Source organism: Phocoena sinus, chromosome 7 (genome assembly GCF_008692025.1).
Source record: "Phocoena sinus isolate mPhoSin1 chromosome 7, mPhoSin1.pri, whole genome shotgun sequence".
In the NCBI taxonomy this organism is placed as follows: Eukaryota; Metazoa; Chordata; class Mammalia; order Artiodactyla; family Phocoenidae; genus Phocoena; species Phocoena sinus.
The window spans coordinates 54,892,854-54,910,788 of NC_045769.1; the positions used below are offsets into that span (position 1 = coordinate 54,892,854).

The 17,935-nt window shown below is 39.3% G+C and overlaps 1 protein-coding gene across 1 annotated transcript in view; it reads left to right on the plus strand.

Annotated features, from left to right (window-relative positions):
• The first annotated feature begins 4,881 nt into the window (after positions 1-4,881).
• CCDC141 (coiled-coil domain containing 141) overlaps positions 4,882-17,935 on the plus strand; it is a 204,396-nt gene continuing 191,342 nt past the window's right edge. The window contains exons 1-2 of the mRNA XM_032637784.1: positions 4,882-5,014; positions 7,526-7,648. Coding sequence (XP_032493675.1) covers positions 4,913-5,014; positions 7,526-7,648 — 225 coding nt within the window. The 5' untranslated portion in view covers positions 4,882-4,912. The remainder of the gene's footprint in view (positions 5,015-7,525; positions 7,649-17,935) is intronic.

The following is a 17,935-nucleotide window of genomic DNA, read 5'->3' on the forward strand; positions in this document are numbered from 1 at the left end:
TGAGATTTTTTACCGTTTGATTATACTGGAATATTTCCTCCCTGGTAATGCATATTTTATGTCTCTCTAATATATTTCATCCATTTGGATTGCCTACCAAGTGTTGTAACTCAACTTAATTTTAAAAAGTTATTTCAAATTTTGTGACAGTTACTAGATTTAGGAAATCCCTTAACAGATGTTGTCTTAGAAATGATCATGTATAACTATCCGAACACCACCTATGTGCCAGGCATTAAAGTGTTTTACAAATGTTATTTTATTTAATCCTCTCAACAAACCTATATGACATAGTTATTCCCATTATCTCCAGTTTGCATTGAGGAAACTGAGGCACAGAGAGGTAAAGGCAGTCTGACTTCAGAGCCCCTAACCCATTGCCTTTGCCATTTTGTATGGTTTACTTTTTCTTGTTGTTGTTTTGGAATCACTATCAGTTTATTTTTCCTGTTAATCTCTGTATTCCAATAGAAATACCCTGAGTGTATCCCCTGATTTCTCTGTCAAATTCTAAATGTAACCTTTTGGGCTTCCCTGGTGGCGCAGTGGTTGAGAGTCCGCCTGCCGATGCAGGGGACGCGGGTTCGTGCCCCGGTCCGGGAAGATCCCACATGCCGCGGAGCGGCTGGGCCTGTGAGCCATGGCCACTGAGCCTGTCCGTCCGGAGCCTGTGCTCCGCAACGGGAGAGGCCACAACAGTGAGAGGTCCACGTACTGCAAAAAAAAAAAAAAAAAAAAAAGTTATAAATGTAACCTTTTGTGATTCAGCCTACTTAACCACTACCAGTTGTTTTCCCTTAGCTTTTATCACTGTGGATTTCTATCTTGGTTATGTTTTTCATTGTTTATGGTGTTTTTTCACAGGAATGTCACCCTTTCGAGAGTAGAGACCTGTTTCGCTTACTGCTATATTCCTAATGTGTAAGTGCCTGGTATGTAGCAAATGCTCATAACTGTTGGTTGCATGAGTAAATACTGAATGAGTGAATTGTATCAAAACTTTTTTCTATATGACTAATGTGATTCAATCAGTCAGCCAGTATTTATAAGCACTAATTCTGTGCCTAGTACTGGCTCCATATGTATACTAATACACACACACACACATATTTATATATGTGTGTGTGTGTATATAGTATTTGCTAAATGTCAGGTCCTCTTCTAAGTGCTTTACGTAAAGCAACTCTTTTATTCTCTACGATAACCCCTTGAGGTGGTCTGCAAAGATTAAAAAAAAAAAAGACATTAAGACATAGCTCCTTTATGTAAGGAGCCTTAAATCTAGTTAAGAAATAATACCAATGGAAGTGAAATAAATAGAAAACAATACAAGTTTATAATTCAAGCAATTATTAAATTGTGAATTACAATTAAATTTTGAGGAAAGGGGAATATAAGTAGGTATTTGAACTTTTAAAAGGAGTTGATTCTTTCTCTTGGTCTTAAGCAATGGGAGGAATCGGATAAGATGAAAGGAAGAAGACAATGATATTTCTGGATAGAATAACTGAATTAAGGTAGAGAACAAAGGTTAGCTATTATTCACAATAGCTAACACATGGAAGCCACTCAAGTGTCCATCAGTGGCTGAAAGTATGAGCAAAATGTGGAATATATACACAAGGGAATATTATTCAGCCCTAAAAAGAAAGGAAATTCTGACATACACTACCACATGGATGAACCTTGAGGACATTATGCTAAATAAGATTAGTCAGTCACAAAAGGACAAATACTATATGATTCCACTTATGTGAGATACTTAGAGTAGTCAAAATCATAGAGACAAAAGTAGAATGGTGGTTGCCAGAGGTTTGGGAGAGTAGGGAATGGAATTATTGTCTAGTGCATGTAGAGTTTCAGTTTTATAAGATTAAAAGAGTTATGGAGATAGATAGTGGTGATGGTTGTACAACATTATGAATATACTTAATATCACTGAAACTGTACACTTAAAAATAATTAAGATGGTAAATTTTGTTATGTGTATTTTCCCACAATAAAGAAAAATTGGGGGAAAGAAGTGCTATTTGCAATTCTACAGAATCCAATTATAGCTTTTTGATTCCCCACAGAGGATTTTTCACTAAAATTCAGCTGGTATAAAAACAGACATTTCCCAGAGGGATAAACAGAGAAGACATAATAACCTCTGCAAGATCCTCTGTAAACTGCAAAGAATATGAGAATGCCTGTAAGGGTTTTTGTTTTGTCTTTTTTTTTTTTGGTGATAATAGGGGAGGTGGAGTATAAACAAACTGAAGCTCAAAAAGCTTTAAAAAGTCTAATTATAGTGTAGCAATTTCTTTAGTACAATATATTTACTATTCTCCAAACTATTTCTCCAAATAATGCAACTTACAATTAAATATTATGCTAGATAAAGGGACATATAGACCAAGGTTCTAAATGAGCTAGATGTGGATGGAGAGGTCTGAAAAACAGAGCTTCTGAAGGGAGAAGGACTAAAGAGTTGAAGAGGAAAGAAATAGGAAGCAAGGGAAGGGGAGAGAAAAGTGATTCAAGTCTTTTCAAGATTTTAAAGCCAAGAATTTGAATTAAAAGAAAATTAGTTAGAAACCACTTAAATTCGTATATGCAGTTTACATTATTGCTCATGTCCACCAATGCAGAAAACATTTTCTGTGCAACACTCTGGGACTGCTTGGAAAGAAAGGTCATCTATACACAGATAGATACTACCTTTGCTGCTGAATTGTTGGATTAATCTTTTAACAAAGTCTTAAATATTTCTAATTCCTTTTGCCCTTAAGCCTTGGAATTAATCAGACTTTCAGCGGTGTTCTCTCTCCTCCCCACCTCTCTCCTTCCTTTCCCTTCCTGTGGGCCGGTGATTCCACACAGTCCACACTGCCCTCCACACCCTTTACAAAATCATCCACTTGAAGTGGGGCTCTGTGGACATAACCACTCATTTCTAGCCGTGGTCTGTGCAGCCTGCTGCCAAAAGTTCCCTTCACCTCCTGAGGGCCTTTAGGCAACTTTTGACACACACTGAGTTTCTAACAGTAGGGCTAACTTTGGGCGAAAGTGCACTGTGTATTTTGGGTGCGGGTCACTGTTTGCTGTTCTGGTTTGCCGTGTACACAAAGGCTTAAGCAAGGCTCCTCTGGGCATTTTAGTTTAGGGTGTGGAGATTATGTGACACAGTTGTCAACTCTTGGTTTTCCTTCAGGCCAGTTAGCTGAAAACTGGTTTCACTCAATTTGTTTTGGTTTGTTTGGACCAACTATTTGCTAAAGCAGAAGGAGCCCTCCTTCAACACTGAGGCAGCCCCTACAGAGAGTCTGGGTTGGTTCTCTGCAAGCTCTCCATCCCTGCCATAAAATGAAACCATTTGCAATATTTCCTACATCATGGTGTCTCTTGTCATCTGCTCTCCCGAGCTTGTTCCAAATGCTCCCTTTCTGGCCTCAAGTAAAGTTCCCAGAGCCCAGGAACTGGGATCCAGGGTGGTTTCCTTTCGCTGGAACAGCAGGCAACTAGGTCATGGCTGCATAACTGCAGAGCAGCCAGGATATGCTCTGGGGAAAAAAATAATTGCTGAAACCAAAGTATATGTAAAAGCACTATTTCCCCTTTGATTCAAGAATATTATCATGAACCTTAGCAGAACAAAACAGTGGTGCTGACTCAGCCTTCTGAATAGTGGCCCTGAACCTGATCGTGCTTTTAAATTGAGCTAAGAGTTTAAACAGCGAGTGGACTCATTTAACTCTGTTTATTGCTATATCCTCTGTTCTGGCTTTGTTCCAGAGATTTCCCATGGCTCCAGCAGCTCTGGAGTCAGTATCTCTGATGTGTTTGCATCTGACCTCTGACCTAAGTAAGCTTCAGGGTTATTTTCAGCTGTTCCTTGACAGGGAATCCAACAGCTGCTGTTTAATACCACCGACAACTTGTAACACACACGGAGTTTCTAGCAATAGGATTAATCTGCCGATCCTGGGCTCTGGTTTAAGCTGTCTATAATTTTCCTGCACAAGGCATAGGGGAAAAGTAAAAACCGAATCTGAAGTACAATGTTATCCTTTTTTAAAAAGTGTAGCGAAATATACATAGTCTTAACCTTTAATCCAAAAAACCCAAAACATTTTCCTGCTGCAATTAAAAGTAACAGCAAAGTATATTACTTCCTAGTAGTTGTGGCAACTGGACTTGAAAATACTGTTCAGTGGAGTAGATGGTCTTAAAGAAATCCTGACTTGGTAGATATCTATTGATAACTGCTCATTGAAATATTTTTTAAAATGTCCCTAAGAAATCTGAGACTGAGAAAATGTGACCATTTCATATAAATTTCATTTGACAAAAGGCAGTAAGTTTTAGGAAAACAGATTAATCCAAAAAGATATTTCAAACAATTTTGTGGCTTAATCCCAAAACAAATACCAGAACTTATTTTTAAAGTACATTTTTGGGAGTTTTCTTTGCATGGAGGAGACTTAAAAAATTTTGAGAATATTGATACCCAGGTTAATGACTGGCTGGTTTCAAAGCCCACCAAAACTGTGTAGATTCAGTGGCTAAAGTAATTTGGGTTGTGAGGATGTAATTCTTTTTCCATTTGCTATCAAACATCAGCTGATAGTCAGAGAGCTAGAAGCTGCCCTCTGCATTTAAGATAATGGCCAAAATAACAGGCGTTCAGTGTTACCATACTAGGGGTGTGGCTATTCTCTCCCGTTCTTTCCTCTCTCTCTCATGATAAACTCAATGGGGTTGTCTATTTTTAACCTCCTGTTCTTTCCTTTTGGCAGAGTAATCAGTGCGAGGGGAGCTCTTGCCCTGAATGAATCTAAGTAACCCCGGTGGTTGCCTTCTGAAATGACCAGCAGACACACATCTGTACGGAGGCTACCCAAAGCGTAAACTCTGGTTCTAATGTACCATGTCCAGCCAAGGAAGCCCTGGTGAGGAGTTTTCTACGACAACAGTCAGTTCAGTAGCTGTGCAGGCTGGGGACTCCAAAATCGTTATAGCCATCATAAAGGTAAGCTGACCACTTCCTTTTTTCTGTGTAGCTGTGGGCTTCTTGCTGTGTGCTGATAATCCTAAAGAACATTCCACACAATCGGCAGTACACGGCATATAGAAAATAACCCAGCAGGTACATCTTATTGCTTTCTTAAATTGCAACTAAGAGAAAAACCTCTAAGTTTCAGCCAGTCACTAGAGTTTCTCTTTCAGTTAGCCAGAAAACATCTATAAGCAGCTTGATTTTTCTAAAAAGCAACAACAAACTTTACCATATACTTTCAGTTTGGTTTTTAAAGACAAAGCATTTGTGATTAAAAGTTCGTGATTGCCAGGCTGGAGTCCAGTGGACCTGGGAAATGTCTGTGATTTTTGAGAGTGGATGTGATGAAGGAGGGAAGAGGAGGGTCCCAGCAGATAAGGGGTGGCATTGTTTTGGCATGATGAGTGCAAGGAACACCTAATAAGAGACTGTGACGCGTGCCCTCTGCAGTTTTGGTTCTGACATGGTAAAGACACTAGTAAATCCTTGTCACATGGTTGGGGGAATAAAGACCCTACGGGGAAAGTGCTGAGGACATGTGTCAAATTTGCCCTTAACAGCAGGAAGTTGAAGCCACTTGGGGCTTAAAGGTTTTTTTTTTTTTTCCATTTTATTTTATTTTATTTTGTCATGTGCTCACAGCATCTCTCTCTCCTCTCCCTGGCAGGTCACAGAGATAAATTAAAAATAAAATCTACAAGGAAAATAATTTATAAAAGCACTTCCCTTAAAGGTTTTTGCATGTTTTATGTCAAACAGTTTGCTCATTTGCAAAGGTGACCACACATCTTCAGGTTGAAGAAGGCGTCCATGATTTTATTTCCTATGAATATGTCGTGTAAAAATCCCTGAAGCCTTATGATTGGATTTAGACAACTCACCACCTCAGGAATTCAGTGTTTAATGAAGGGAATTTAGCAAACAAGCTGGTGCTCACCACAGCCTGTTACTTTCAGGGCCCCACCAAGCTTAATTGAATGACTTTTCTGGCCTTTTGTAAGAAGCATAGACGACAGGCCTGTTTACTTTCACTTAATTGCTGCGAACTTTATGCTAATGTGAAAATTATTAACAGGAAAGCAGCACTTGACATTGAGCAAAATGATTCACTCTAGAAGCACTGAATGCAAAGTGTGCCTACCCAGGCCTATTCCCCAGGGCTCTTAAGACTTGGTCTACATCAACAGAACCTCTGCTGTGTCCCTTGACCTCTGTTCTTTTCAAGGGCAATGAGTGGACATGGAAAGAAGCCTGAAGCAAAATTGATAATTTGTGTTTGATTTTATGATGCTTTGAGTAACTGCAAATTTCAGCAGAGAGGGAAAAGAGGAAAAATTACTGTTTTTAAAAAAAGTTAAATTTTCTTTCCCTTAAATATGAAACATTTCTTAGAGTAGGATGAGGAAGAATGCATACAGAGTAAATGATGAATCAGAGGTAAATTGACAGTAAGAAAATAAAACCCCTAAAATTGTAGTGGAAACTCTTATTTTAACTGAACTGTGTTTCTAAGAATGTTCCCTCCGTCCTCCCTCCCCAGCTCCCTTAGTTCACTGCCATCCCATATGGAATAAACCCCAAGCTTTTCAAAGTGGGAAGTCCATCTGAAGGGAGTAGAAGTGCCTGTGTCTGCTCTCTATGGACTTCTCATTTCTAAACAGTCTCAGGGCACTAATCTAGAATAGACATGTGGTTTCTCGTTTCTCTTCAGCAATTCACTTAGCCACGTGCACATGCCTCATAGCGGTTCCTCTTGCTTCATCGGTTGTTTCTTCTTAGAAAAGCAATTCCTTAGGAAATGCAATGATGAATTATATCTTGGAGCAATGAAAGGGTCCTAAGTGTGGAAAACAAGCTGGCGGCATTCAAATAGCAGTTGTCACACATCTAATTTCACTGACACTTGTATACATACTTTATTGAATATTCAACAACAAAATTTGGAAAATATTGTTTTAACTTTGGAATAAGCGAAAAATCAGTTGCTTCATCTGCTGTTTGTTCTTTCTGGTTGGATCAGCAAGGTCAGTGTAAAGACACTAATCAGCCTACATTACATTTATGAAACCTTTTCCCTTTGGTGAAGTTTGCACCCTACTTGCTCAGATCACTATTTTTACAGAGTTCAGTTTTGTGAGTGAGAGAATGTAAAAGTGTGTGAATTATTCTATAATGTTGTACTCTTCAATAATACATAATCTACTGTATATATTCCTCATTTGGGAATTTTGAATTTATATCCAGTATGCTAAGAGAAAGGAATTTATCCTAAGCATAAAAAAAAAAGGAAGGAAAGACAGGGCATGGATTTATGTTAGACCTGTTCTATTTCAATTTATGTAAGGCCTATCTATCTCTGTGGAAAGAATAAAGTATTCACAGTGTAACTGGAAACTTAAAAAAAGAAAAGAATAAAAAGGAGAAGGGTGAAAGGAAAGGAACAAAAGGAACTAAAAGGACATTTTATTTCATTTTTATTTTTAGTGTGGCAAGTGGGTACAACTTCAGTTGGCTGAATCACAGCCCAATCTTCTGGAAATTGGAAGCAATCAAGATGAAACCAAAAAACTTCTTCATGATCATGAACTTCTTTTGGCCAAGCTTAAGGTAGGATATTAAGATATGAAGCAGATACAAATTAAAAAGAAATAAAAAGCTGTTTCTTACACTTCCTCTTGATTCCCCTGATGCCACTGGCCTATGTCCAGGTTAACATAGTGCCAGATAGGTAATGGAAAAACACTATAGTTATTTATGAGCAAACACCAACATTGGAGAGAAGTAACGAGATTTTTTTCAACTTTCCCTAATGTGATAGAAAATATGGAGTGATAATATTTTCACTGTGGAGAAATAAGTACCTTCTTTTTCCTGGCTGCCTCAGTGGAAAAAAAAAAAAATTCCATCATTTTTCCATTTCATGCAACATACTGTCAAGCCACAACAACAGATCCAAACTTCCTATTGTTAATGAGACCTGCTGGCAAAAATAATATAGAGGCTTTTTCCCTCTCGAACTATTGAAAATATCTGATTTTATATTTAATATTAAGAGTTCTTGAAACCAAAGAATGGTTTTAATAAATAGAGTTATTATTACCTATATGTTGTGATTATTTAGTTAAGAATCTAGAAACAGTGTTGGTTTGAGATTGCCAGATAAGGTATCTAATCAGAGACAAGAATGTCGTTTGTGGGGCCCTGTGCAAAGTGAAAATGTGGGACTCCCTGTTCAAAAAGCAGGAAAAAGCTTTTTCTTGGCCTGTCATGGTGTTTTTTTAATCTGCTATGTAATGTCTGGCTCCTTCAGCCATGGGGATATATGTGGGGTGAGTGCACCCCTCACAGGCACTGGGCCTCAGTCCCAGCTCAGTGCAGAGGGCGTGGGCCTAACCCCAACCCTTCCTGAGCTGTGCCCTGACCCCTGCCAGGGCAGATGACAGAGGTCACTGAGCAGGGGCGGGAGAGCAGACAGGATAGCAAAGAGATTCTCTCCCCGGAGGGCAGGACCACACGCGAGATGAAGCTCCCATCCCCCAGCGCTTCCTCTGTTGTCCCATTGGACTTCACTTATAAAACACACAGTCAAAGATAAAATTGTTAAGAATTTCAAGACAGTGACAGGTAAGATGTTAAACTACAAGTGGTTTCTCCGTCTGAGAACGGAGCCCTGTGCAGCAGCCAACTCTGTGAGTAATAACCCTCTTAGGCAAATGAATGTCATCACTAAGATCAAAGAGGTTTGATTCAGAAGGCTGCAATGACTAGATGTTCTGTGTCTTCAGTACTTTAATATTACTGGCTTCTTTGAACATCTAGGCTGGAATTTCCACTTGCTTCCTAGATTTAGAGGCAGATCTGTTCTGCTTCTGACATATACCAACAGCGGTAGTAAAAGTAAAAGGGTAAACCAGACTGAGAAGTTGAAGAAAGAATTAGTACTGAAGCAGGGGGCTATTAGAATCCAGAATTTATTCTCCTGTGTAGACAGCTCCTAGCGCTGGGCTCTGGGCTGTCTTTCAAGGAAGAAACCCCTGGCGACCAGGAAGTCCTTTGTATATCTTAAAAAACACACGATGATGTGAACAGTCATTGAACCAGGAATCAAAAGACCTATGTTTTAGCACTAATTGTGCTGCTAACTAGTGTCGTTTGGCCAACAATTCAAGGTTTTGCTGCTACACAAAAAGCTTAATATTATGAATTGTGGAAACCCAACACTTCCTTGCAATTCTTGCCCATCCACAGAGGTTTACTTTCTCAAGGTCTCCTGTGTCCCCAGCCCCTTCATGTGTAACTGCCGACTGTTTCTAAAGTTAACCTGGATTTGAAGCTACATCCCTTCCCCAGGTCCCGCTAGCAATTCATGCCCAGCCAGCACTTTCAGGTACACTGATGAACTGTGAGTGGTGGGGAAGCTCACAGCAGTCTGGGTCTCTCAGGCTACCTCTTCCCGCCCGCCCCCCCAATCCTATTCCTGTCCAGGCCACAACTCCAGGGAGAATTCTTTTGTAAGCAGAGCAGTTCATCTCTCCTTAATGACTATGCTCAAATTTGCATACCTACATCCATTCAGGAGCTCAGCTGGAAAAGTGTTTTCCATCAACAGGATCCATCTTTAGAAGGTGCTTGTGATTCTCAATTTTAAAGTCTTGTCCTTTAATGCCAGTCTTCTGGCTATGGACTAGCCTTCTGGACTTCACGCTTTTATCTATAAAAATGATTGGGAGAGGAAGAATCAAAGGTTCATATCTGTTGCGGATCTTACCATAACAAGCAATGGAATAGTGGGACCATTCTGCCTTTCTGTACGTGGATCTAAGAACATGAGGTCTCAAGTAAAAAGGCCTTTTGGCTTCACGCAGGCCTCTAACCATGACCTCTTAATGTCTATCTCCCATACTCTCTCCCACCCCACCTTACCCAACAAACCAGCCACTTAACCCCAAGAAATTTTAAGTAGTAGCATCGTTTTGGTTAAAAAAAATCAAGGAGTCTGAAGTCTGTTTCAGATTTCCTGACAAAATACTTTTTTAAATAAGAAAAATGTGATTTCCATATTGCAAATAGATAGAGCACTTATTTAATCAATGTACTAGTTATTATGCTGTTAGGGTAGGTACAGTCTTAACCTGTAGCAGAAAATTGTTGTACCAAGTCATTTTTAATATGAGCTTTTTGAATGATAGGAACATTAGTAGTTCAATAAGCCAATAATATTTCATATTTAATGTTCATTCCAGTCCTTTTCCTATGCACAGGGCCCTGGGATTTGTTCTAATTATAAAGAAGAACGTGCTCTTAGGAGTGTCGGGAGGGTGTAGGAGTTCTGTGCTGAGTCCACTCTGCTTTGGGCAAAGCAGATAGACTCTCTTGTCTCAGGTTCTTTATTTGAAAAATTATGATAATAACAGATACCCTTAAACACCTAAAAGGAAATCTGGGGGAGAAATGCAATGATTTATAGAAGTGTTTGCTGTTGATAATTAATATATCAGAGAAATTTGGATGTTTAATTTGATAGAAAAGCTATTTTCCGCCTTCCACTGAAAAGTATCTCAGACCATAATAATTTAGACTAAAGGGAAAAATTCTGGAAACACAGAATTTTTATGAGTGTTTCTAATGTTGGTAATGTCTTATACCCCAGAGATCTGATTTTCCTTTCAGCAGGGTACTTAACCATTCCTGTGGAGTGTCCAGAGAAAAAATATTTCCCTATTTTCAGTGGGGAAAACATAGTCATGTGGAAAAAGCTTTCATTCCCTAAAGGCATCTAGATTCCCAAACCAGACTCGATTATTTTTAATGAGAAAGAAGAAGTTCAGGAGAGGAGAGAGGGAGATGTAAGCAGGTAACAAAGATCTGTCTGTGACCACTGTCAACACTATCCTCAGATGGTCAAAGAGGAAAAGAGGGGTTGGAAATGCCTTACGAATGTTGCTGAGAACGTTCTATCCCTCAGTATCCATCTTGCAGGTAGCTACTTTGCTATTGTGCAAAGGAGTTACAACTGTAAGAACCAAGAAACCCTCTGGACCCTAGCTCCTGTATTTGTATTTAATATATGATATTAGCATTCAGTGAAGAATGACCTTTTAAAATATAAAAAACTGAAAAATTTCACCTCTGACTTGACTCATAAATCTATCAACTCCCTGATTCTGACTAAATCTCCGACCCAGTGAATGTTTATTTTTGTCCTGTTTCTCTTTACTTAGTTAAAAATGAATAGTCAAAATGTATTAGTAGTAAAGTTTAAAGTCTTACTAAAACTTATTCCTTAAATAAGGAATAGTGTGATTTTCTGCTGTAAGCTGGAATATTTAGTGTGAATACATTATTTAAAAAAATTATTATTGCGGTAAAAAAATATATACTTTTTTTTTTTTTTGCGGTACACGGGCCTCTCACTGTTGTGGCCTCTCCCGTTGTGGAGCACAGGCTCCGGACACGCAGGCTCAGCGGCCATGGCTCATGGGCCCAGCCGCTCCACGACATGTGGGATCTTCCCGGACCGGGGCACGAACCCGTGTCCCCTGCACCGACAGGCAGACTCTCAACCACTGCGCCACCAGGGAAGCCCAATCTCAACCATTTTTAAGTGTACAATTCAGGGGCATTAATTATATTAAGCATGTTGTGCAACCATCACAGCTATCAATTTCCCAAACTTTTTCATCACCCCAAACAGAAACTCAGTAGCTATTAAGCAAAGACTCCCACTCCTCCCTTCCCTGGTTACCTCTAATCTACTTTCTGCCCTTATGAATTTGTCCGTTTTAGGTATTTCATGTAAATAGAATCATGTAATATTTATCCTTTTGTGTCTGGCTTATTTCACTTAGCATATAATGTTTTCAAGAGTCATCCATATTGTAGCAGGTATCAGAACTTCATTCCTTTTTATGAATGAATAATTTTCAAATATATGGATATACCACATTTTATTTATTCACTCATCTGTCCATGGACACTTGGGTTATTTCCACTTTTTCAGCTACTGTAAATAATGCTACAGTGAATGTTGGTGTACAGGTATCTGTTTGAGTACCTGCTTTCAATTCTTTTGGAGTGGAATTGCCTAGTCATAGGGCATTTCTGTGCTAAGTCTTTGAGGAAACACCAAAATGTTTTTCACAGCAGCTGCGCCATATTACATTCCCATCAGCAATGTACAGGTGTTCCAATTTCTTCACATCCCGGTTAAACTTGTTTTTTAGTTTGTTTTGCGGTACGTGGGCCTCTCACTGTTGTGGCCTCTCCCGTTGCGGAGCACAGGCTCCGGACGCGCAGGCTCAGTGGCCATGGCTCACGGGCCCAGCCGCTCCGCGGCATGTGGGATCTTCCCAGATCGGGGCATGAACCCGTGTCCCCTGCATTGGCAGACGAACTCTCAACCACTGAGCCACCAGGGAAGCCCAAACTTGTTATTTTCTCTGTGTGTGTATGTGTGTGTGTTTAATTATAGCCATCCTATTAGGTGTGAAGTGATATCTTGTGGTGGTTTTGATTTGTATTTCTTTAATGACTAATGACGTTAAACATCTTTTCATGTGCTTACTGGACAATTGTATATCTTCTTCGGACAAATGTCTTTTACCCATTTTTTAATTGGGTTGCTTGTTTTTTGTTACTGAGTTGTAGGAGTTCTTTGCATATTCTGAATATTAATTCCTTGTCAGATATAGGATTTGCAAATATTTTCTCCCATTCTGTAGATTATCTTTTCACTTTCTTGATGATGGTCTTAATAATGTATTTTAATAAAGTAAGTCTGTGTGCCTTGAATTATATATATTTACATATTAGAGAAAATTTTATAGCATGTGTGTTGTGAATGTGATGGAACGCTTTAGAACAGTACTGGAAGAGGACTAACCTATTTTACATTATCTATGTCATAGCAGTGTTTTACCCTAAATGTTTACTTCGTATAGGAGATTCGTTTTCTCTCCTTCGTGTTTTCCTATAGACCCACAAGTTAGGGAATTCTACTCTCTCAGAAATGTTGTGAACGATGCTTTTGCTCATGTCTTCTCTTCCCTTCTCTTCCTTTAGGAGTGAGGGGGCGGGGGGTGTTACCCAGTTGGTGAGACTAGGGGAAGAAGTGGCCACCATGGGGAAGCCAGCCTCAAAGGCTCTCTCTGCAGACTCTGACTACCCGTGGGCTGCAGGTTCTCTAGTCTCTCTGCTTCTGCATGATTTGGCCAGATGTCCCTATGTGGAAGAGGAAGGCCACAATCCAACCTACACAGAGCATCCAAATATGTGTCTATACCTCAGACCCAGTTGTCTCCATAGGCAGGTCACAAGGACTAGATTTTTAAAGAGAAAAAGTAGGAAGTCAAATCAAACCCACCCTCCAGTCCAGCTTTACCAGTAATAAGAGCAGATATTTTGATCCATATCTGACCTTGATGTCTGTTTCTCAGTTGATTTGGAATCTTGAGGAGACAGAGGTGAAATTAATTGGCACCTTCCAAATTCCAACACTTAATTGATCTTTGGTTCAAAGGGATCTGTGTCTTAGTGTTCTATACATGTAAAGTACCTGGCATATTCTCACTGATCATTTTGACAAAGGTCACTGAAACAATGTAGGAACAATGCAGGGTTCCTGGGGGAGTGGGAACTAGTGGGTGGTATAATTTCTCTTTTAGGCTTTTGAGAATAGAGAACTTTTATATTTAAAAAACAAAAATAGTATTCTCACAACTATGAAACAGCAAAACTTCCCAGTGATTTTCCCTGGCTGACTTAACACTTTCCTAGTGTACAGGGTATTTCTTTTCCCAGATGTTCAGTTCCAGTGAACAGTATGGAGCTGTGGAGTGAAATAAAATTCGAATAGCATTCTCTGTATTTGGAAAGTGTCATGGGCAATCTTATAAAATATTGGTTTTATAAGATAGGTTGGTTTAAGAGGCTAGAGAGTCCATGAAATAGGCTTCTCAGACATGGAGTTAAGGCACATTAAGATTGCAGATATCACAAATAATTTGTTACTAGTTTGGGCTAAGCCACAGTTCAGAGGATGTCCATACTTAATGAAGTGTTGATATGAGTTGATTTACTAGAGGGGAAGGAGTTCTATAAGGAGAAAATTTTGTTGGCACAGAGCCTGAAGAGTACAAAATTTGGAAAGGATGCTCTCTATTTTATCCCTGTCTTGGTTTAGCAGTCAAGGTTGGGCTTCTTGGCTGAACCTAAGGGCCTGTGGGAAACATGAAGCACTCACCATATTGCTTTGTGGCTGGGACACCAAGTGACACAGAGTCCACAAGAAGAGAAGCATCTTCCACACTTCTGCAAGGAACAGAGCAGGGCTTGGTTATAGCAGATACTGACAACTTTTTTGACAACTCTAGAAGGACCCAATATACAAGAAGATTACAGTAGATTAAAAATGGCCATAAAGTCTTTGGCACTCTTCCCAATGAGAAGTGGGGTCTATGTTCATTCCTTTAAAACTGGTCAGACTCTAGGACTGCTTTGAGCAAAAGAATACAGCATAGATGATGTGGTGCCAGTTTCCAGTCCAGTCTCAAGAGACTGGCTGCTTTCTCTTCCTGTAATTTCAAATAGTTGCTCCTGGAACCTAACCAACTGAGTACGTCAAGGAGCACTATGGAGAGGCCCATGTGGAGAAGAACTGAGGGTCCCAGCAACAGCTCTGGCTGAGATCCTGGCCAACAGCCAACCAACTTGCCAGCCCTGTGAGCGAGCCATTTGAGCCATCTTGAAAGTTGATTCTCCAGACCTGGTTGGGCTTCCAACCTGACCTATGCGGAACAGAGACAAGTCTTACCCACTGAGCCCTGCCTGAGAATCATGAGCACAATAAATAATTGTTATTTTAGGTCTTTAGAGTGTGCAGTGGTTTGTCACACAGCAGTAGATAACTGGAACAGAGGGCAAGAGCAATGGTGGCATCCTCTAGGGATTTTGAAGGCAACGCTCATGAATGAAAAGAGACAGGCAGAAGAAAGCAGGAGTTTTCATGGAGAGATAGTTGAGAAGCAGAACTAAGATTCTTTAAAATGAAAGATGGTATGATAAATAAGTAAATAAATAAAAAGAAAATTTTGAAGTTTGTGAATGATCTACTTTTGGAAAAATGATTCTGAAAAGCAGATGCAAAGATATCTATTATAATGTTAGTCTCTTTGACTTGAATTTTAATATACTTTCTTGATCAGGAGGAAAAAGTTTGTAGTTATAATTCAGCACACAGGGGTGTGCACAGAATATTATGGGTATATTGTGGAAGGAATGACTAATTCTGCCAGGAAAACTAGGGGAAGCTTGACAGAGAAAGTGATTTATGAGCTGTCCTGGAGGTGAATATGAGTTTTCCAGACACCACTGACCAATTTAAAGGACAAACGATGAACTGGAAGGAAAATATTTGCAATTTATATGACAGTCAAAGGGTTATACTCCTTCATGTTGATAAGAAAGACAAATAAGCCAAAAATAAATAAATAAAAAATAGACTATTCACAGAAGAGAGGCAGATTGCCAATAAACATGTAAAAAGAAACTCAATGTCAATAATGGCCTGAGAAATGAAACTAAATAATGATAAAAAGATAAATTTTTAATTGCCTATACACCATTAAAAGTTTAAAATATTGATAACATTCAGTGATGGTGAGAATGTGAGGAAAGGGGCGTTCTACTATACTGTTGGTGAGAATTTGGATTAACACAATCATTTTGGAAACTAGCAAGCATTAAAATGTAAGATGCTCACATCCTGAGACTCAGCAACCTCACCTCTGGGAATTCATCCTTGGAAATGAAAGCACTAGTAAGGATATAGATATGAAGATGCTTTGCTATGATATTAAGCATCTTTTCACATGTTTTTGGTAAAATAACCTAACTGGAAACAAAACAATGTCCAACAATAGGGGAATAAATTTATAAGCTGATTATTTATGCTACTTTTATACTGTGGAAGAGTATGCTGAGCCCTAGGACTATTGCTATGACATAGATGAACCTGTGAGTGTTTAAACCAGTGTTGGTTGGGCTTTATGTTATTTGTCACCAACATATTCCTATTTGAAAACTTGGTCAAAAGTCAGGATCACAACTAACATTTTTGAGATCATAGGCCTGTAGTTTCCAAGCTGTTAATTATTCTAAAATACTCCTTTAAAATATAAATCTACAAGCAAAAATTTTTAATGGAAAGTAGAACCCATAGTCCTTATTAGTTATGAAAAGAGGGTCTTGGTCCAAGATTTGGACTGACAAGGCAGAACTCTGACAGTTCAAGAAATATAAGTGAGGGGTAGTAGAGGTAAGATTGTAGCTGGTAGCATAGGACCTACTCACCCCCACTCCCAATCTTCAATATACTGAGTTATATTAAATGTTAGGGTAAAAATATACCTTTTTCATTCTATACAGAAGGCAACAGATACTTCTGCTCCAGAAAAGCCATAAGTAAGTATTGTACTTAACCAAGAATGAGGGAATTTTGTTTTGTTTATTTGTTTTAAGTCTAGTACGACTCCTACCTGATTAGCCTTAGCCAGAATGCATCTTTTCTAAACTCTAGACTTATCTTAGATATACTATAAGTATAAATGTGTAAAACTCAAGATGTTTTCAAATAACATGGCTGTATCATTCTCATGACAAGTTCATCTAGCTATTAGTCCTCAGGAGAATACATCAAACTTCTGATTCTGTGGTTAGCTCTGATCTTCAAATTACCTGTATCCTCTGTCTTCCACCTAACACATACTTGAAGTTCAGGGACTTGAGTGAGATTAGAATTTTTGTCTTTTTTTTTTTTAATGTCTTAAAGTTGGATACTAGTTCCAGTTCCAGGAAAGATGGAATAAACAGCCTCCACCCTGTCTCCATTAAATGTAACTATAAACCTTGGCAGTATGTATGTGTGCTGAGGATGCTGAAAAGGAGGGACTAGCATGTAAATTAGGGAAAGAGACCAGAATTCCAAAGGCCACCAAGCCAGCAGTATTGTTTTTTCTCTCTTCAATATTACCCAGCTTGGATTCAAAAGCAAGTTGACACTCTGAAGTATGCATCAGATATGGACAGAAAAAGTTCCAGAAAAGTCTTCTCTTTCAGATCTGAGCACTAGAAAGAGGACTTCTGTGAGTCAGACAGAAAGGGAGGAAATACTGTGCTTTTGCTTTTGCTTTGTGCTTTTCTATTCTCTCTTCCCCAGCACAGGCAATCCCCCAGCGATGGTGAAGATGGAGGCAACAGGCAGGTGCCTGAATCTCTGAGGGAGGGGATCCTCTCTGACCAGAGGACCTGTGGTCCCTGAGCTTGTTGTAAATTCACATGGCGTTTTCCTCCCTCTGTTCTCCCCACTGCTTGGTCCGGCAGACACAGTGGTGGGAAGGAAACCAAAGCCCCAGGTTTCAGCCCAGAGGACCAGTAAGGGGGCTTCTATGGTACAAATTTCAGGCACTGGGTCAAGCCAGTGAAATAAGAAGACAGAGAAGGTGAGAGAGCAGTCTCACCGTTCAGCCCAGTAACTCACGTTATACAGATGGCTGATTTTCTTAAAGAAATCCTAATTACTCTGTCAGTAGAGAGGGAACTCTAAAAACCATGAGCTGTTAGATTCAGTTTCGTAGGACATGTTTTTTTTTACTTTAAGTTCAGCTCGAAACATATCCGAAGTATTTACATAATCGGAACTAGAGAAACCCAAACCACTGAAGGCTGTTGCAGCTGCTTTCTGAAAGCCTGAGATTTTTGCTTCAGTGTTCCCATAGGCTATTAAACTTTTATTAATGTGTTGGACAGAAAATACTTTGCTAGTGTGTTATACTTCTGAGAGCAGCAGTAAATAGAAACATATAATGTGAACCACAAATGCAATCTCATATTTACTTT